General features: G+C 42.3%; 1 protein-coding gene across 1 annotated transcript in view; it reads left to right on the plus strand.

The window, feature by feature from the left end:
- The first annotated feature begins 1,206 nt into the window (after positions 1–1,206).
- Positions 1,207–19,737, plus strand: part of SH3BGR (SH3 domain binding glutamate rich protein) — a 53,084-nt gene continuing 34,553 nt past the window's right edge. The window contains exons 1-3 of the mRNA XM_046001612.1: positions 1,207–1,511; positions 9,960–10,145; positions 16,646–16,726. Coding sequence (XP_045857568.1) covers positions 1,467–1,511; positions 9,960–10,145; positions 16,646–16,726 — 312 coding nt within the window. The 5' untranslated portion in view covers positions 1,207–1,466. The remainder of the gene's footprint in view (positions 1,512–9,959; positions 10,146–16,645; positions 16,727–19,737) is intronic.

The raw sequence follows: 19,737 nt of genomic DNA on the forward strand, positions 1-19,737 counted from the left end.
AAATAGTATTTACTTGCTTTATGATTTTGAAAATACAAGAAAGAGGAGCACAAATGTCCTATAATCTTTGGTGGGCTTGAAAATAAAATTTACAATGCTAATGACTTAAATCTGGGGAGCCATTAATCATCTTCAGCAAGGGCCTAATTTGGAGAGCAAATTTGCATAGTGAGGCTCTAAGTTAAATGGCAGAACGAATGACTATTCGTTCTATGTAAATGAACTTGAGCTATGTTGCAGGGATGGGGCGTCCTTTCTCAGCAAAGCACCTGTCTTAGGGGAGGAGAGCAGGCCTGTAGGCCCCTGGGACTCTGGTGAAGGGGGCAGGTAAAGAAGGCTTCCAGACCCCTCCCTGCTCCAGCAGGCCAGTAACCACCTCCTCAGGGAGCGGCACAGGACTTAAGAATAAAAAGAAAGTGAGTGAGAGAGAGAGAGAGAGAGAGAGAGAGAGAGGAGAAGAGAAGAGACTCGGTTATCTAAGAGGAGTAAATGACCCCTTGGTGCCTTTGTCTCCTATGTCCTTGAGCTTGATTTTGAAACTCATCAGAAAAATTGGACGGTAGCATTTGGGCTTTTTACTCGATTTAATTATCTACGTAAAGAAGACGGAGAGAGACTGTTACAAACATTTATTTTCTCCCCACGTCTCTGAGATAGTGAAGACATTTCGCTTGTTGAACTCATCCCTGCTGACAGCCCGCCTCTGCCGCCCTGCCTTGTCTGGGATGTCAGTGAAACCTTACACCTCTGTGGTCTGTCAGCTTCGTTCTTTAGGAGCAACAGGTGGGAAAGGGAGAAAACTGGAAGTGGGCCACGTCTAAAGGCATCTCTGTATAAGAGTTCACCATTTTTTTTTTTTTTTTTTTAAACCGACCGGAAAATGTGAAAGTCAGGACGCCTTTGCTTGTTTCAAGGCCTGTGTGGCTGTTCGGACCCTTGCGGTCCGTTTGCCCAAAGCCTTGCAAACCCAGCCTCCCCAGGGAAGGAGCTGGCGTCTTCTGGGCTTTTCCAGCGCCCAGGCGCTCGGCTGTCACCTCAGGCGTCTATGCCTGCGCAGCGCGGATTGGTGCTCGGCGGCCCGATTGGTGCGCGGCGCAGCCTGGCCTTTTAGGGGCTGTTGTCCGGCGTTTAAAGTCAGTGGCTGCTTTTATCCACCAATCCCGTCTTCGCCTGGCAGATCCCCTCTCGCCCCCGGCCAGTGGCCGGGAAAGCCCGAGCCGCCGGCACCGCCGCTGGCAGTCGCAGGTCTAAAGTCGCGGCGGGAGGCTCAGGGGCTCAGACCGCGCTGGGCGGCCGCCAGCTCGCACCTGGCACCTGCACCTGCTGTTACCTGGCACCTGCTGCTACCTGGCACCTGCACCTGCTGCAACCTGCACCTGCCCGGCCGGGGCCGCGGTCGGGATCCGTCTAACGCCGCGTTCCCTCGCGGGGGTGTGTTGGGGGGAGCCCTTTTCCCGACTGTCAAAATGGTTATCAAAGTGTTTGTTGCCACATCTTCTGGGTCCATAGCGGTAGGTGTCTGCTGGCATCGTGCGGCTTGCGTACTGTTGGATTTTCTGAGAGACTCAGACCGCGAAGTAGAAGCGGCGGGTCTGGCCCAGCGTTGGCCCGAAGTTTCTGTTGTGAGGGGAGGGGAGGTCAGCCGCGGCTCCGCAGTAAGCCTGCGTGCCTTTGCTTTCTGCGTTTGCTCCAGCCGTGTTGAAGACGTGCGGAAAATGAGTGCTCCGGGCTAGCTGGGTGTGAAAGGGGTTCCAGGAAGGGGGCGTGTGTGATGCTAAAATTTTCAAACATGGGATTTGTGTTGTGTTCGCATATACTATAGAATCAAAGCCTTTTTTTTTTTTTTTTTTTTTGGTGGAGTGTTTCTGCCCATCATTCTGTAAGGCGTAGACTAATTTAAAGTTGCAAATAAATGACAATTTGCGTAACAATATTAGGAGGGTGTGATGAACCAGATTACCAAAATGACTCCTGGAGGTAATTACAGTTGATTCTTGAACAATTCCGGCAAGGGGTGAGGGACACTCACACTTGCATAGTGGAAAATCCGTGTATAACTGTTCACTCCCCCAAACTTCACTAATGGTCTACTGTTGACCAGAAGGCTTACCGACAACATAAACAGTCGATTAACATACTTGTATGTTATAGGTAATATAAACTGTATTCTTATAATAAGTAAGCTAGAGAAAAGAAAATGTTATTAAGAACACCATAAGAAAGAGAAAATACTTTTACCATACTTTCCGCAGTTATAGAAAAAAAAAATCTGTGTATAAGTGGGCCCGTGCTGTTTAAAAGTTGCGTTGTTCAAGGGTCAATTGTACGTACGTGTGTGATGTAACTATACCAAAAGTGTAAAGTTAGCATGTGTAATAGTATTATTTGGGGAAAATGATGTCACAGTGACAAGAGCAAACATCTCTAAGGCCACAGTTTCAAACGTTCTAGGAATTCAAATGGGCCAAAAATAGGTGTGAGGAGCCCACCCCATAAAGCTGCCTCTGCTTTCCCTGGGACCAGGCTCAGAATTACCCTGCCAGTTTCTGCCTTCCTTCTGTGCAGGATAGACCTGCCTGAAGAAACAAGGGTAACTGAAGCTGCCACTTCGCCTTGACAATGCTTCGGTCTTTGATTTTAGGCTTGAACCTGCAGTGTCTATTGGAGACTGACATTTCTGGGAGCATTTGAGGCTTTTGGGGGGTGTAGGAGGAAGCCATTTCATCAGTCCTGATGAAACAGCACCGGCAAGGGGGCTGTTTCCTTTTATATCTAGTTCCTGGGCCATCCTGCAGCTTGGATTTCACTCAGCCGGGGATGATACCCTTGGCCAGCAGCTGGCTGGGAGCAGCCCCAGTGCTGGCTCTTGAATGCCCCCACCGACAGCCCTGAAAGTTCGTGCAGTTTCCAGAGGACAGGAGGAGAACAAGACAGAAGAGACTGGTTGTCCCTCTGAGCACAACCCACCAGCAACCACTTAGTATCTGTGGAGCACCTTTTTTTAAAAAAAGATTATTTATGAGATTAAGAGTCATTTATGGTTTGTCTCCCTCCCAATCCCATCTTGTTTCATTTATTTTTCTCCTATTTATTTATTTGACAGAGAGAGAGAGAGAGAGAGAGAGATCACAAGTAGGCAGAGAGAAGTGGGGGGGAAGTAGGCTCCCCGCTGAGCAGAGAGCCCGATGCGGGGCATGATCCCAGGACCCTGAGATCATGACCTGAGCCAAAGGCAGAGGCTTAACCCACTGAGCCACCCAGGCGCCCCTGTGGAGCATCTTTTAACAGAAACAGAGGAGGAAAAATTCCAGATGTAAAACCACAAAATCTTTTGTGACTGTTGATGTCCTCAGAAACTTTTAGTTGATCATAAAGAGCACATTTTTGGATTATTAGATTAAAAATAATTTTTACTGAAGAAAATGGCTTTAGTGGGCTTTCAGTATCCTGTTGATGCTTTGCGGAAACTTTTACCAGTGACTAATCTTCTACATGTTCTGTAGGCCACGTGTGAGTGCCTTATGCCTCTTTCCAGAGATGGTGGACAAACTTGTGGAGTTCTTAGGATTGTTTGATGTCTTACATTCTTGAAGTTTGGGCATATGATTGAGTTAGCCTAAGAGGGGCTGGAGAGGCACTGTTCATCCTAGGATTTTAGAAAAGCCACATTAATTCTGGTTCCCTAAGCAAATGTTTTGTTGTCACTTGGAACTGTTTGACCTTGGAAAAGTTATTTCACCTTGCTAAGCCTCAATTTCCTTATCTGTAAAATGAGGGTAAGAATAGTATTCATCTCATGGCATTGCCATGAGGATTTAGGAAATAAGCCCCTGGGTGCCTTACATGGTGTCCCGTGCTTAATCAGTGCTTAATACATATTATAATTACTAGTTAATTTTATAATTTTTACATATGGCTACTTAATATTATAGTTGTTTTAAGTATTAGGTATTACTGTTGTTAGCTTATGTTAGTTAATGTTTAAAATATATTTTTTAAAGATTTTACTTATTTGAGAGAGACAGAGAGAGAAAGAGATTGAGAGAGAGAGAGAGAGAGGGCACTAGTAGGGGGAGGGGCAGAGGAAGATGGTGAAGCAGGCTCCCTGTTGAGCAGGGAGCCCACAGAAGGTTCCATCCCAGGATCCTGGGGATCATGACCTGAGCCGAAGGCAGATGCTTAACCAACTGAGCCACCCAGGTGCCCTAACATTAGTTAATGTTTATCAATATTATTGTAGTTGTCATAATTATTAGCTAATATTAGTATGTGTGAGTCTGTGATGATTATGTGTCAGAAAAATTGTACCAAGCCACGTAGGTGGAATAATTTCTCTGTTATCCTAAAGAAGGACAACTGATTATTCCCATGGTATCAGTGCTAATGATTTTCCCTGGGTGGAGGGACTTCACCCAGAAGCTTCTTTGCAGGAGAACCCCAGAGCAGCTGTCAGTGTGTGTGGTGGTCGGTCTGCAAACACTTCACTACTTGTTTCTTTAGTCTCTTTACTTTAAAAATGGATTCTTGCCTGTAACTTAGTCAATGAGGTCATATGATTTCTAGGGGATGAATGAAATAAATGAAAAAGGAAATGTCTTTTCCTGGGCTTATGCATATGCAGCTGTGTGTCATGTTTCTGAATGGTTGACGATAAGTCAATGTCATATGTTTTACCGATTTATGAAGGAACATAGTGAAGAGAACTTGGGAGCGGAGCAGGTCTGTGTCTTCCCAAAGGCCAGTGCCACAGTGGGCTGGGGGACAAAGGGAGAGAGGACTGTCCTTGTTGTTTTCAAGATGTACAGCCCTTGGAACCATGACTTTGGAGGATAGACCCTGAGGGTGGCTCCTGGGTTAGTCCATCATTTCCTCCAGCCTTGCTTGAGTGTAAATATAGTGAGCAAAAACTCTACCCTTGAACGAAATGGATCCTGGTGTAGATCTTGGAAAATTCCTTAATTCACTGGTGCCTTAGCTTTGTTATTTTAAAATGGTGATCAGATTACTTAACCTGGCTTGACAATCAGGACAAGTCAGTGAGATAACCCTGTGCAGGCTCTCACCTTGTCCAAGATTCTCTGCCACACATCATGTGATGTTCCTTGGTTCTCACCAGAACCTGAGGAGGGTGGTGCTTTTCCCATTTTGCAGACAAGACCATTCAAGAGTGGACCCCGGCTCAGACAGCAGCCTTCTGAGCCAGGGGAGAAATGCAGGTCACCTCCACTCAATTGCAGTGTGCTTTTCACTAAGTGCAGCGACCTCGGTTGGAAAAGCTCCTAACTGTGCGAGACAATAAAAAGGAGGTGCCAAGCAAATGACTCAAAGATCACTCTGACACATTACGGTAACCAACAGTGGCCAGTGACTTCTGGAGAAGAACACTTTCTTAAGAGTAAATATAACAGGATAGGAAACACAGAGCTCTCTGAGCCTCTGCTGAAGTCCCAAAGACCCGTAGTGACCCAGACATCAGGGACCCCAGATCCTTCAGAGGGACTACCTGGAAAGAAGGTACAGCCTGTGAGGCCAGCACTGGCCATGGTGCTGTTGGAGGGAGGAGAAGGGGCAGGAGGTGGGGAGGAGATGGTGTCTGTGGTGAGAACCACTGGGTGCCATGAATGCTTCTCCCCTGGGGGCCACAAAGGGAGCTGATGTCCTCTGGGAGCTTATGTCCTTGGGGGTTGGCTCAGGAGGCCACATGGAGAAGAGCTGCACTTTGCCTGGGAGGGTCTGTGGGGCTCCTTGAATAGGAGGAAAGACTGTGGGAGAGGGGGCCCCCACTCAGGGTGGTCATCAGGGTGTGGGCAGAGGTGACCATGTCACCAGGTGAGCTCATGTACTCCTTGCACTGCTCTCTCCTCCTCTGGGCTCATCCTAAGACTCAACTTCAGCTCCCGGCAGAACTCAGGTGCTCCAAACAGTGAGATCAGTGATGCCTTTAACCCAGTATAAAGTACTGGTGTTTGGGGAGAATAGAATCAGATTTTACTTTTCTTCTCTTTTTTGAGGGGTGAGGGGCTGAGAAATAGCAATTAACACAAGGTCAAGCAATTAACAGTCCGTTAAGTTCCTGCACATGCAATTGCTTGTCTTGCAAGAGGTAACAGCAAACAGATCTTCCCCTCCCATTTTCTCCATCCCTCTTTGACTTTCTAACTGCAGAAACACAAGTCAGGGCTTTGGGAACTGTTTTTCATCTATCCAGAAATTGTGGAATAAAATGAAATCCTTCTGTTTCATCTCAAGTCTTGAGGCATGAATAATAGAGGTGGAAATAATGTTGGTGAGGCGGCCAGGCTAATCTGGGCTCCCAGGAGGGTATTTGAGGAGGAAGACAGGGGTTTGGACAGAATTTGCCTTCTGAATCTTTAACTAAAAGTAAGCCTGCCTAAAATGAAGACATCTGTGCTCTTCAAACAGCAAAGTTATCTCTGGAAATAGCCAAAGGGATAAGTAATTTATAGAGTGGCACAGATAATTATGGACAAGGTGGCAAGTATGTATAGAAAGCATGATTAATTAAAATAGTAATTTAGTTCCAACGACCTGTCATCAGGTCTGATGGGATTTTGTAATATTCAGAAATTCGGCTGTGAAGCTATGGGATTTGGAGTGCAGTTTTGGTGACAAGGAGCAGAAGGTCTGAGGGTTATGCTAGCTTAGCCTTGGGGGAGGGCACATGGGGGAGAAACATGAGCTCCTCCTTTGCTTCTGATAAATGTGACACTCAGGAATGTGCCAGAAGCTTAGGGGAAATTCTGTCACCCCACACCTTTCTGTAGGACCTTAATTTTTACTTTTGTCCACACCTGCTCCAAACTGAGTCTTCCTGGTTAAGTGTTGTATTGTAGCTAACAGTGGCCTTCAATTTATAGATCTAATGCTTTTAGACGTATTACCTTTGCTATGTTGATGGAATAAATGTGACTTAAAAAGTAAATGTGTGATTACCACTTTTACAAATCTGGATAACTAACATATATATAATTTTACTTGCAATTTACATTTACTTATAAAAATTATTTATGTTCATTTATGTCATATTTATAATTCATAGAATATATACAATAAGGTTACCACCAAATTCTACATAATCCAAAACTTAATTTGGTTTTGGTTGTGACCTGCTTCCAGGGCTTACGTGTCAATATGTACTTTATTTTTCCTTATATTAAGAAAGAAATACTCTACACGTGAGTCATTGATAGACTCATTCATTTTGGTAAAAATGAATAAAATAAAATTTTTTTGGTATACAAATCTATGAAAGGAATTGGTTTTGACCCAAAGAAGGGTCATTAAGGCTAGACACTAGATTTGGGATGGGCATGAGCCTTTTGTAATGTTTGTTTGGGATTCTCAAATTCTCATACCTCTGCTGATGAACGAGTTACATGAGAATGACAGGGGCCTCACACCCTATAACACAGTTTTAATGGTTTGTTTGATATGAGACAACATTCTATGGAGAGGATTTAACAAATTAAGATATTATATTCGTGTCAAAGAAAATCTCAATATTTTATGCTTATTTTTAAGAAATGACTTATTTTGCCTCTTGATCATCTTCAGCATGTTCACTGCCTAGAATGTACAAATGAGATCTTTGCATTTTTTTTCACCCACATAAGCAGATTGTGAGTCTGTTCACACGAAGAACTTGGTATACTGTCTTGTGCAGAGTAGAGTGGGTAAACACGTGTTTATGACTGGTTGGTGGACCACTCTAGACCTTTCTCCCAGAGGCTCCTAAGTAGGGTCCATAGAGTGGCATGGTGTTTACCAGTATGTGTGAAAGAGGGCATTGTGCATTTCGGGAGTGAATTCTTTGAAGAGAGAGAATGGTTGGCGTTATCTCTGGGGGTGGAGGTCTGAACTGTGAAGAGGGCCGCATTCCTGAGCAATAGTGGCTGGTAGACAAGAGCCCAGGGTGGGGAGAAGGGCACCAAGAGTTGTCTCTCAGGTGAGGCTGGCGTCCTGCTCTCCGGGTGAGTGGAAAGGTGAAATCTGAGGGAGGATAGGGTACTTTACTGTGTTGCTGTTTGTGACTGGGAGACACAGCTACTGGCTTTTCCTGGTTTTTCCTCTGTCCTTTTGCCTTTCACTCATTTCCACGTGGGCTTTCCAATCTCCTCTATTATTTCTGAAGTCCCTCTTGTTCAATGTGACTCACATGCCCGTTTTCATAACTGTGAGTGAAGTGCTTTTTCCGTTGGATGTACTTGGTATTTGAGTTTCGTGGCAAATTGTCTTGTCAGCCTCTCCTTCTTGCTCCTCTCCCAGTCCTCCCTTTTCTTCATGACCAATTTTTATTTTATTATTATTATTATTATTATTTTTGCATTAAGGCTTAGCAGAGAATTTAAAAGCATATCAAAGACTTCAAGTAAAAGCTATGATGAGGACGTCTCTATTCTTTTTGTTTATTTATTTTTTAATTTTTAAAATTTTTTATAAACATATAATGTATTTTTATCCCCAGGGGTACAGGTCTGTGAATCACCAGGTTTACACACTTCACAGCACTCACGATAGCACATACCCTCCCCAATGTCCATAACCCCACCCCCTCTCCCAACCCCACCTCCCCCCAGCAACCCCCAGTTTGTTTTGTGAGATTAAGAGTCACTTATGGTTTGTCTCCCTCCCAATCCCATCTTGTTTCATTTATTCTTCTCCTATCCCCCTAACCCCCCACGTTGCATCTCCACTTCCTCCTATCAGGGAGATCATATGACAGTTGTCTTTCTCTGATTGACTTATTTCGTTAAGCATAATACCCTCTAGTTCCATCCATGTCGTCGCAAATGGCAAGATTTCATTTCTTTTGATGGCTGCATAGTATTCCATTGTGTATATATACCACCTCTTCTTTATCCATTCATCTGTTGATGGACATCTAGGTTCTTTCCATAGCTTGGCTATTGTGGACATTGCTGCTATAAACATTCGGGTGCACGTACCCCTTCGGATTACTACGTTTGTATCTTTAGGGCAAATACTCAGTAGTGCAATTGCTGGGTCGTAAGCTCTATTTTCAACTTTTTGAGGAACTCCATGCTGTTTTCCAGAGTGGTTGCACCAGCTTGCATTCCCACCAACAGTGTAGGAGGATTCCACTTTCTCCGCATCCTCACCAGCATCTGTCATTTCCTGACTTGTTAATTTTAGCCATTCTGACTGGTGTGAGGTGGTATCTCATTGTGGTTTTGATTTGTATTTCCCTGATGCTGAGTGGGGACATCTCTATTCTTTTTTTTTTTTTTTTTGCATTTTTAAAAAAATTTATTTTTTTTCAGCGTAACAGTATTCATTGTTTTTGCACAACACCCAGTGCTCCATGCAATATGTGCCCTCCCTATTACCCACCACCTGGTTCCCCCAACCTCCCACCCCCACCCCTTCAAAACCCTCAGGTTGTTTTTCAGAGTCCATAGTCTCTTATGGTTTGCCTCCCCTTCCAATTTTTTTTTAATAAACATATAATGTATTTTTATCCCCAGGGGTACAGGTCTGTGGATCACCAGGTTTACACACTTCACAGCACACACGATAGCACATACCCTCCCCAATGTCCATAACCCCCTCCCCCTCTCCCAACCCCACCTCTCCCCAGCAACCCCCAGTTTGTTTTGTGAGATTAAGAGTCATTTATGGTTTGTCTCCCTCCCAATCCCATCTTGGGGGGTTAGGGGGATAGGAGGACATCTCTATTCTTAATAGGTTGATTATACCATGACTGAAACATTGGTGAGATTAAAATTTTAGAATTTAAACAATGACTCTGTTGACCCTTTATAATGAAGAGGTGTGACTTTATTGCTTTCCTTGTTTAAAAAATAGCAAGATTATTTGTGTTGTATGGTATAGTTGGAGAAAAGATTTAATTTATGTAAATATAAGCAAAATATAAAAAAACCCTAGTCTAATAGTGATCTTTCTCTACTCTTGACCAGATTAGGAAGAAGCAGCAAGAAGTAGTAGGCTTTTTGGAAGCTAATAAGATCGACTTTAAGGAATTAGACATTGCTGGAGATGAAGACAATAGGAAGTGGATGAGGGAGAATGTTCCTGGAGAGAAAAAACCTCAAAATGGAATCCCTTTGCCCCCCCAGATCTTCAATGAAGAGCAGTATTGTGGGGTGAGTATTTGGTTTCTTAGGAAATTCTTCTGCATGTATGTTTATCAGAAATTATTTAGGGGCGCCTGGGTGGCTCAGTGGGTTAAAGCCTCTGCCTTCAGCTCAAGTCATGATCTCAGGGTCCTGGGATCGAGCCCCGCATCGGGCTCTCTGCTCAGCGGGGACCCTGCTTCCCTTCCTCTCTCTCTGGCTGCCTCTCTCTCTGCCTGCCTCTCTGCCTACCTGTGATTTCTGTCTGTCAAATAAATAAATTAAAAAAAATTAAAAAAAAACTTAAAAAAAAAAGAAATTATTTAAAGCAGATTAATTTGGGGATGCCTGGGTGGCTCAGTCTGTTGAGTATCTGACTCTTGATTTTGGCTCAGGTCATGATCTCAAGTTAATGAGTCCAGCTCCACGTTCAGTGGAGAGTCTGCTTGAGATTCTCTCTTTCCTTCTCCCTCTGCCTCTCCCCCTCGACTCTCTTTCTCTCAAAATAAAATAAATAAATCTTTTAAAAAAGGCTAATTTGGAGGCAGCATTTGAACTTGTTGATGGTTTTCAGGACATGATCTATTTCTACTAATACCTGGATGGTAGACCCATTGTGAGTCACTAATATATAAGATTCACAAAAGGATAGAAACAATAAAATGGTGATTTGGTAGTTCTTGGGATTATTTTAGTTCCCTTATTTTATTTTGAAGAGTGCAGGTCACTCGTACAAACAGAGTATACATTTTGTTGGGAAGGAATTCTGATCAGTCTCACGATGTACACATTCATGAATCCAGGCAGACACAGGGTCGGCTTTCACTTTTATAAAGAATGATTTGCAGAAGTCAAATCCTAATACAGATGCAAGGTAAATTTGTGGAAATGTATCTAGATAGCTTAAAAACTCTTCTGGACATTGTGATTCAACAGCAATTTTATTTGATACATTTAATAGTTCTTTTCACCGGAAAGTCACCTTTGCCTCCAGAATTTACAGTTATGTTTAGTAAATCAAATTGTTGAAAAGAAACATTTAGAGATGTTGGAGGAAGACAGGAGAGGGGAGGTGGTGCCCTCAATAGGCTCGAATGGGACTAGTCAAAAGAAAGATAAAGAGGGAGAGTATAAGTAAAGGGAGGCGCAGAGGGAAAGGGAGAAGCAGGCTCCCCGCTGAGCAGGGAGCCCCCATGAGGGGCTCCATCGCAGGCCCCCGGGATCATGACCTTAGCTGAAGGCAGATGTTCACCCGACTGAGCCACCCAGTTGGGGAAACCAGTTCAAAGAAGTTATTGGAGATCATAAAGAAATATGAGAGAATTAGAGATGCCAATAGGAATGCCCAAAGAGCAAGAGCCTGTGATAGAAAAAGAGAAGAGTTTAGCTATTAGATCAGTGAAATTATTCTCATTACTGTGAATCTCTGTGCTAATTTTGCTTTCTCTGGAGAAATAATATACACACAGTTCAGGAAATACCACAGAAGCTAAAGAAATAGTTGATAATAATTCATATTAAAGAAATATGGTCATATAGATTAAAACAAAGAACCAAAAAAAAAAAAAAAAAGAAAGAAAAGAAAAGAAACATTTAAAAACTCAAAGAACTTCAGAGCATGAGAGCTGACTTGGATTTCTGTCTATGTGTGCAAGCCTATCTTTTCCTATGTTTATAAGCATCTTTCCCCCCTCTATGATTCACTATTTTTCTGTTGGGTTACAAGTAATATTTATTGGTTTGTAAGAGTCTTCATTTGTGAAGGAAAGTAGCCCTTTTATGACCATAGATGTTGCAAAATTTTTTCCCGTGATTTTTGTCTTTTGGCTTTTTAAAGTGATTTTTTTTAGAATGTAGAACTTAAGACATTTTTTATGAAGACAAATTCATGAATCCTTTTTCTTTATGTTTTCTGATCCTGAGTCTTACTTAAAAAAGTTTTCTGCACTCGGAAATTATCAAAAGAATAATTTCATTTTTTCTTCTGGTACTTTTCCAGTGAAAGTAGTATTTTAAATCTCTTACTTTTGCTTATTTTAATTGTCCTTTTAAGTTAAGGTTAGTTATAGTAGAGAAAATATTGACATATGTAGCTTTTAACCCGTGTTAACTCTTAGTATAAAAGTTCTGCAATTACTTTTTCTATGAGAAGAAAACCTCAAAGGCATTTCTTATCCCATTTTGGTGTGATCTAGTGATTTTTTTTTCATTTTAGTTGTGGAAGAAAAAGAAAAGTTTTCCTCTTTCCTAAGAAAAAGACTTCTACTTTTTAAGAAGATTATTTTCTAATATTTGGATATATATTTGTAATATTTCAGTATATATTATTTTGTAATAGAATATTTTGAATATTATTTTATAATCTTTTCCTATTATAAATATGGATCTAATGAGATGAGCCTATAAATTCTCCTTATTATTATTTTTAAAATTTTATTTATTTATTTTAAAGAGAAAGAATATGTGTGTGTGTGTATGCCAGCAAGGGGAGGGTCAGACAGAAAAGGAGAGAGGGAATCTGAAGCCAACTCCCTGCTGAGCTCAGAGTCCAGTTCAGCGCTTGATCCCAGGACCCTGACACCATGACCTGAGCCAAAATCAAGAGTTGAATGCTTAACAGACTGAGCTACCCAGGTGTCCCGAGCCTATAAATAATTTTATGTTTAACTGTTAATGTTAATTCTTTTCATTTCTGCTTTCAGAGAGGTATTAGTAGTGTATCTTATGAACAGCTTTGCTAACTTTGCTTTCTGCAGTCTGCGGACACTCTTAACGAAAGTGCATTGATGAAGCAGAGGACGTGGTTTCCAGAAAATAGTTAAAAGTGATTATTTGTATTGTAGGTTCAGATTTTGAAAGGAGACGCAAAGGTTTCCAAGGCCCTGTCAGGTTTAAAATGGCATGGATCTGGAGGGTCAGTCAGTGTGTCCCACGAGCTTGAAATGCCTCCCGTAAGAATAATTATTATTTATGTAGAATCACTGGTCTTGTCTTGAATGGTCACTCATATGCCTCGTCTGATGATGGTGGCAGGTAGCAGGACCCTCAAGGACGGACAGTGGATTTCTCGCACCACAGCAGTAAGGGGACTGGATGTCGATGGTAGTTCTAAGTACCATCCTGTCCCTGCTAGCGGGAACTCCTGCTGCTCTATCTATGCAGAACGGATGAAGATATTATCCCGAGGGCATGGCTGACAACCGTTAGTTAGAGAAAGGAGACACCCGATGGAAAGCCAGGCGCAGTGGAGGCCAGGTTACCCACCTGGCAGAGGATACTAACTGGTAATACAGACATGTCTGTCAATGCCAAATTGGAGTCTGTGGGTCTTAGCCCAGGTAGAGGCTGGGTGCCTGCCCGGGGCCTGAACACAATCGGAGGGGACCTTGGTCATTCAGCACAGGCAAGCATCCTCAGGACTGTGAGGGAGGCAGGAGACAAGCCCATTTAGGGCGGGGGAAGGGCGTTCTCAGAGCTCGGATGTTACCGGACAAACTATTTCACATAACTAAAAACTTATTATGAAATGTATCATGTGATAAAAATACAGCTTAAAGAGGAATAACAAAATGTGCAACTATGTGTGCACGAAACATTAAAAGAGCCTTAAGACCTTAATCACCATTTCCCTATATACATGTATTTTGTTTTTTTTTAGTACTTTAGGTGGCTGGCCTTCATTCCACCCCACAAATTAAGCATTTCTAATGATTGTTTTATAGTCAATACTTGTTAAGGGTTAGATTTACACACATATTTATTAATGTCTTTGCTCATGATTTCTTCTTGCATCATACATAATACATCTGAAATCACTTTCTTTGGTTTAATATAGCCTATAAAAGTTTCTTTAAGTGACTGTCTATTGGTGGTAAATTCTCTAAATTTTTGTTTGAAAATGACATTTTTCAGAAAAATGTTTGTTTTACTCTCATGTCTAAAAATGGTTTCACTGAAAAAAATAGTTTCATTGGGTCTAAAATTCTGGGTTGATGGTTGTTTTTTTCTAAAGATGTTGAAATTATGGGCGCCTGGGTGGCTCAGTTGGTTAAGTGACTGCCTTAGGCTCAGGTCATGATCCTGGAGTCTCGGGATCGGGTCCCACATCGGGCTCCCAGCTCCATGGGGTGTCTGTTTCTCCCTCTGACCTTCTCCCCTCTCGTGCTCTCTCTCACATAAATAAATAAAATCTTAAAAAAAAAAAGATGTTGAAATTATGATTTTACTTTCTTCCGACTTCTGTGTTGGTGTTAAGAAGCCAGTTGTTAGTCTGTCATTCTTTCGTGGGGAGACTTTTTCTTTGCCCCTCTGCCTGACGCCTTCACTCCCTCCTTTGCTGCCCTCCTTTTATAAAACTCCACACCTTAGGCTCTAGGCTTCAATCACTCCTGCCTTCACTCTCTGTGGCATCAAAGTGGACATAAAGATCTACTGGTTGTGTCAGAAACTCTGCCTTGGTATGTGCTCATTCTTAGAACCCCTGGTCTCACCTGCAAGGATCTTTCCTTTGTCAGCTCAACAATGTGTCTATACTTCTTCTCTTAATCAGACTTCTTTAAAAAATTGTTTTTGAGACAGTGTTTCAGGGCCTCTAATCTGCTATACTATCATAGCTGGTAGTTGAAAAACCATTTCATACTCATTATATTCTGTATCTATTTGTTAGTGTCAAGTCAAAAATAATGACAAATTGTTGTTCAGTCCTTGGAAGTTAGAAAATCTATTTGGGAAAAAAAAGAGAGAGAGAGAAAGAAAAAAAAAAAAGAGAAGCTATTTAGACCTAAGTTGAAGCAAAAGACAATTCACTCAATGATAAGAAACATTTTCTGGGGCACCTGAGTGGCTCAGTCAGTTGGCATCTGCCTTTGGGTCAAGACATGATCCCAGGGTCCTGGGATTGAGCCTTGTGTCGGGCTCCCTGCTCAGCAGGGAGTCTGCTTCTCCCTCTGCCTCTGCCCCTAACCCCCTTACCCCCCACCCCCACTCATACTCTCTCTCTCTCTGAAATAAATAAATAAAATCTTGAAAAAAAAAAAAAGAAAAACTTTCTTGATTTGAAAGCTTCTAGAGTTGGCCAACTAGAGAAGTTACAGATCTTTATGGAATTTTTGTAAAATGGAATAAACTTACTTCATTGTCTTTCACCATTTTCTACTACTACTACTAATGTGTTCTATCATATAATTTTTTAAAAAGGATTTATTTATTTGAGAGAAAGAGAGAGAGAGAGTGTGTGAGTACATGGTTGGGGGGAGTAGCAGAGGGAGAAGAAGAGAGAGAATCTCAAGCGGACTCTCCATTGAGCCTGGAGCCTGATGTGGGGCTCGATCCCATGACCCTGCAGTCATGACCTGGGCTGAGATCAAAGAATCCAATGTTCAACTGACCGAGCCACCCAGGTGCCCCTCTATCATGTAATCTTTAACACCCTGCGTATGCCTGCTCCAGGAATCCATACCAAAGGACCGCTTGCTCTTGATGCTGTATTTCCACCAGTTAAGATTTGAGGCAGCTCACAAAAATGCATTCCGTGTAAGAGAGTACAATTAGCCACTGAGTGAATCTGGGCAACAGGTAGGAAAATAATAAAACTTTGGGTAAGATGGACACACAAGAATACATAACATTTTCTTCCCGATGTCAGTGGCCTGTATTTGGATTTAAGCTTCTTAACACACGTCAGAGAGAGTGTGCAGACTAAGCTGGTTTGAGCACCCTCTGTTCAAACTGGGCCAGACACACCGCCCTTCGTGCATGGAGACACCGATTGCTGCCCCGACGACAGAGACTGGCAGTCATGAAGGAGTCTGGGGAAGAGCTCCTATGTTAGTTATATGAAATGAAACTCTTCCGAGCTCCTGACATCCACACTCCTGAAGAGAGGGTTTAGGGCTGGACCCCTGGGTGGGCATGTGGTGGGGGGCAAGTGGGTCTTCACTGAGTGCCAGATTTCCATCGGCTACCAGGTTTCACCACAGTCTGTAGTTATTCCCACTTTGCCAAAACAGGTGCCGCTGTAAGCCCTCCATGATCCTGTGGCAGCTGGTATCAGAAGGTCTGAGATGGGTCTTGTCCCGTAGAAGCTATTACAGTAGCTCTGGAGAAATCCTGTGTTGTCTTAGTCTCAGCTGATCAGGGTCCAAATCCATGGGGCCACATTTTAAGGAAACCAGCTAAAGATATGACACTTCCGGAGAATCCTTTCATTCTGTATCTCTGAGTCTTGTTAGCAATTCCTGAGCACAAACAGGTGTGTGTGTGTGTGTGTGTGTGTGTGTGTGTGTGTGTGCCCGTGTGTGCTCATTCTCGCTGCTTTGTATTCCGCACAGTGAAATGATAAAAACAAACTTAAGGTTCATGGTCAGAGATTTTTTAACTTTTGGGGTTAGTCATCTTTGACAAAACAAACTGGGATAAACTTTTGAGTTGTATGTTCTAAGTTAATGAATAATAAAAATGATCAACCTAGGCAAATATTCTGGCTCACAATTGTGCAGTGGGGTTTAAACATTCTTTTTCTTTGCTTCCAGGATTTTGACTCTTTCTTCTCTGCAAAAGAAGAGAATATTATTTATTCATTTCTGGGTTTGGCTCCCCCTCCAGGCTCAAAGGTAAGCTTGAACACCCCACTGGGTCTCCACACAAGTCATAATAAATGAAGCTAGAAATCAGCAGCCAAGACTGTTTAATAAATGATGATCTCTACCTCAACATAGTTTAAATATATTCCTTATTCTGATGAAGTCTTACACATGTGTAACTTATTTTAATTTTATAATAATATATCACCTGTATTAATTCTTTCTATTTAAAATCAGTTGACTTAGCTTTTTTAGAGAGGGGAAGGGTGAGAACCAGGCACAAGAACAAGATAAATCTCAACCTCTTTTTCTCTTCTGGTATTGTCTTACCTTTGACTATGCATAATTATGTCACTTAAATATGGAATTAAGCTAATAAAGCCAATATCCTGAATTTGTCTGATGGAGATCACCTGGTTCAGTCCATGCACCAGCCACTGCATCCTTCCTTCTCCCAAGAATCTCACACATGACTCTCCACAGGTCAAGACAAGTATGTATTAGTTTAATCAATTTGTTTAATTAATTAGTTAGTTTAATTAATTAATTAGTTTAATTAATTTTTAAAAAATATTTTATTTATTTGACAGAGAGAAATCACAACTAGGCAGAGAGGCAGGCAGAGAGAGAGGAGGAAGCAGGCTCCTTGAGGAGCAGAGAACCCGATGTGGGGCTCGATCCCAGGACCCCGAGATCATGACCTGAGCCGAAGGCAGAGGCTTTAACCCACTGAGCCACCCAGGTGCCCCCAGTTTAATTAATTTGTTTGCTTGTCCTCAGCTTCATTTCAAAAGAGATTTGTGATGACTGAGTCCAAATTAATTCTCATTGTAGGAGAAACAACTCAAAAGCCTGCCTTATAAAGATGGGTTTGTCTCAGAGGCACGTGGCTGTGCTGTCTTTCATATGTCAGCATTCTTCAGGTAATGCCATTCGGGACCTCATAGTGCCTAGGTTAACATACGAAGGTCTCATGGCAATTCCTTCTCCAAAGGTGACATGTGGATTTCACAATTGCTAATAAGGTTTTATACAAGGAAGAAAATCTTCCCTTTAATGAAACACCTTTTTGGCTTTGACCAACGTAAATGCAACACATTTCATACATTCTATTCACAGTTAAGAAAGGCTATTACGTGCAATTCATTCTTTTTTATTTGGCATTGGAGTTTGGTATGGGAGTTTTATCTGGTGTAGGTGTTTATTAACTGGGTTGTGTCAGTTTACTTACTACATTCAAGACATGGTGCCTTGGTGTTAAGGTACATTGCTTGGTGGGGACACTCAGGTCATTTGTGTCTTGAAGACGAGAAGGAAAGGTAGAGGGAAGACTGTTTCAGGCAAAGGGAAGGTCAAGTGCAAAGTCCCTGAGGCAGGAAAGAGTGTGGAAAGTTCTCAAACTGCCGCATCGCTGCAGGGAAGGATGGAGGTACCATAGGAGGTGGGAGTTGCAGGTGGACATCCCATGGGCCATAGTGGTGCTCTGGATTCTGTCTTACATGCAGTGGAGACATTGTAAGTGGTTTAAGCAGAGAAGTAATCTTATTTCCTTTCTGAAAAGTCATTTGGTTACTGTGGGATGAATGGACTAAAAGGGTGCATACTCCCATAGTAATACAGATGAGAAGTCATGGCAGCTTGGACTAGGGTGGTGGGATAGAACTGCATGGAAGTGGGAGATTTTAGGGTCCATTTTGGAGGAAGAATTGGTAAGACTTGCTGATAGATTGGGGTGCATGGGGATGGGTTTCTGGTTGTTGGGTGTATGCATTCACTTTGGTGGAGGACCGTTTTTACAGGGTGTTGTTAGGTCTGAATGAGACATCTAAGTGAAGAAATGAGGTAGGCAGGTGCAGATTTCTGTGTGTCTCACTGAGGTCTGGTTGAAGAGGCACATGTGGGGTCTGCTGGCATGGGGATGGGGCTAAAGTAAAGAGGGAGGGTTGACAGGAAGGATACCGGGCTTGGAGCTTAAAGCTGGGTAGAGGAGAAGCAGAGGCCACCTGAAGACACCGAGATGGAGGGTCAGAGTCAGAAGGAGACCAGGAGCGTGTGGCGTGAAGGCTGCCAAGGAGGAGCATTTTTCATGGAATAGAGTCCAACGCTTCTGAGAGATTGAGTCAAGTGAGGACAAACAAGTGACCATTGTGTTTCCTTTCTGTTTCCTTTCTATTTTTCTGTAAGATATTTCCTAAGATGTCTGGGGACCCTTGGTTATCTAAGAACAAGTTGCTAAGAAGTTGAATGGATGGTCTGGATCCATGGTCCTAACTTTCTGTGTGGTAGGCATTACCATGGGTTGACGTAGAGATGATCTGTTGGCTTTCTGTTAGGGATCTGGGACTTCGGGCTTTTGCTGTTGGTTTAGGTTTATTTCTCCTTCTCCCTCTGCTCCTCTCCCTGCTCATACTAAATAAATAAAAATTTTTTAAAAAGGCGAGTATCATTATCTATTCTTCTCTTAAGTCCTTTCTATATTAATTCAGTTAATTAGTCAGTTAATTCTGTCTAATTTACTTCTCAGTTATATAATGAAATTAAATGTTTAATTTTTGGTTGTCATCTTAAAAATATAATACTGAGATATAATTCAGACATCACAAAATTCACCTACCAGAAGTATGCAATTACTGGCTTTTAGTATATTCACAGATTTGTGCAACCATCACCATGATCTACTTCCAAAACATTTTCATCAGTCACCTCCAAAAAGCCCAGTACCCCTTAGCTATTACACCCCACTCCTCAACCTAACCATGCCCCCAGACCTAAGGAACCACTGATATACTACTTCTATATAGACTTTCCTCTTCTCAGCATTTTGTAGAAATGAAATCACACAACATTTTGTTCTTTCTGCCTGGCTTCTTTGACTTAGCATAATGTTGTCAAGGTTCATTCATTTTCTAGTATGTATCAGGACTTCTTTCCCTTTTTATGCAGAATAATATTCTATTGTATGGAGAGACCACGTTTCACTTATCTACCTACCAGTTGATGAATACTTGAGTTGTTTTCATTTTTGGCTATATGAGTAATGC

The sequence above is a fragment of the Meles meles genome, chromosome 4, assembly GCF_922984935.1.
Source record: "Meles meles chromosome 4, mMelMel3.1 paternal haplotype, whole genome shotgun sequence".
In the NCBI taxonomy this organism is placed as follows: domain Eukaryota; kingdom Metazoa; phylum Chordata; class Mammalia; order Carnivora; family Mustelidae; genus Meles; species Meles meles.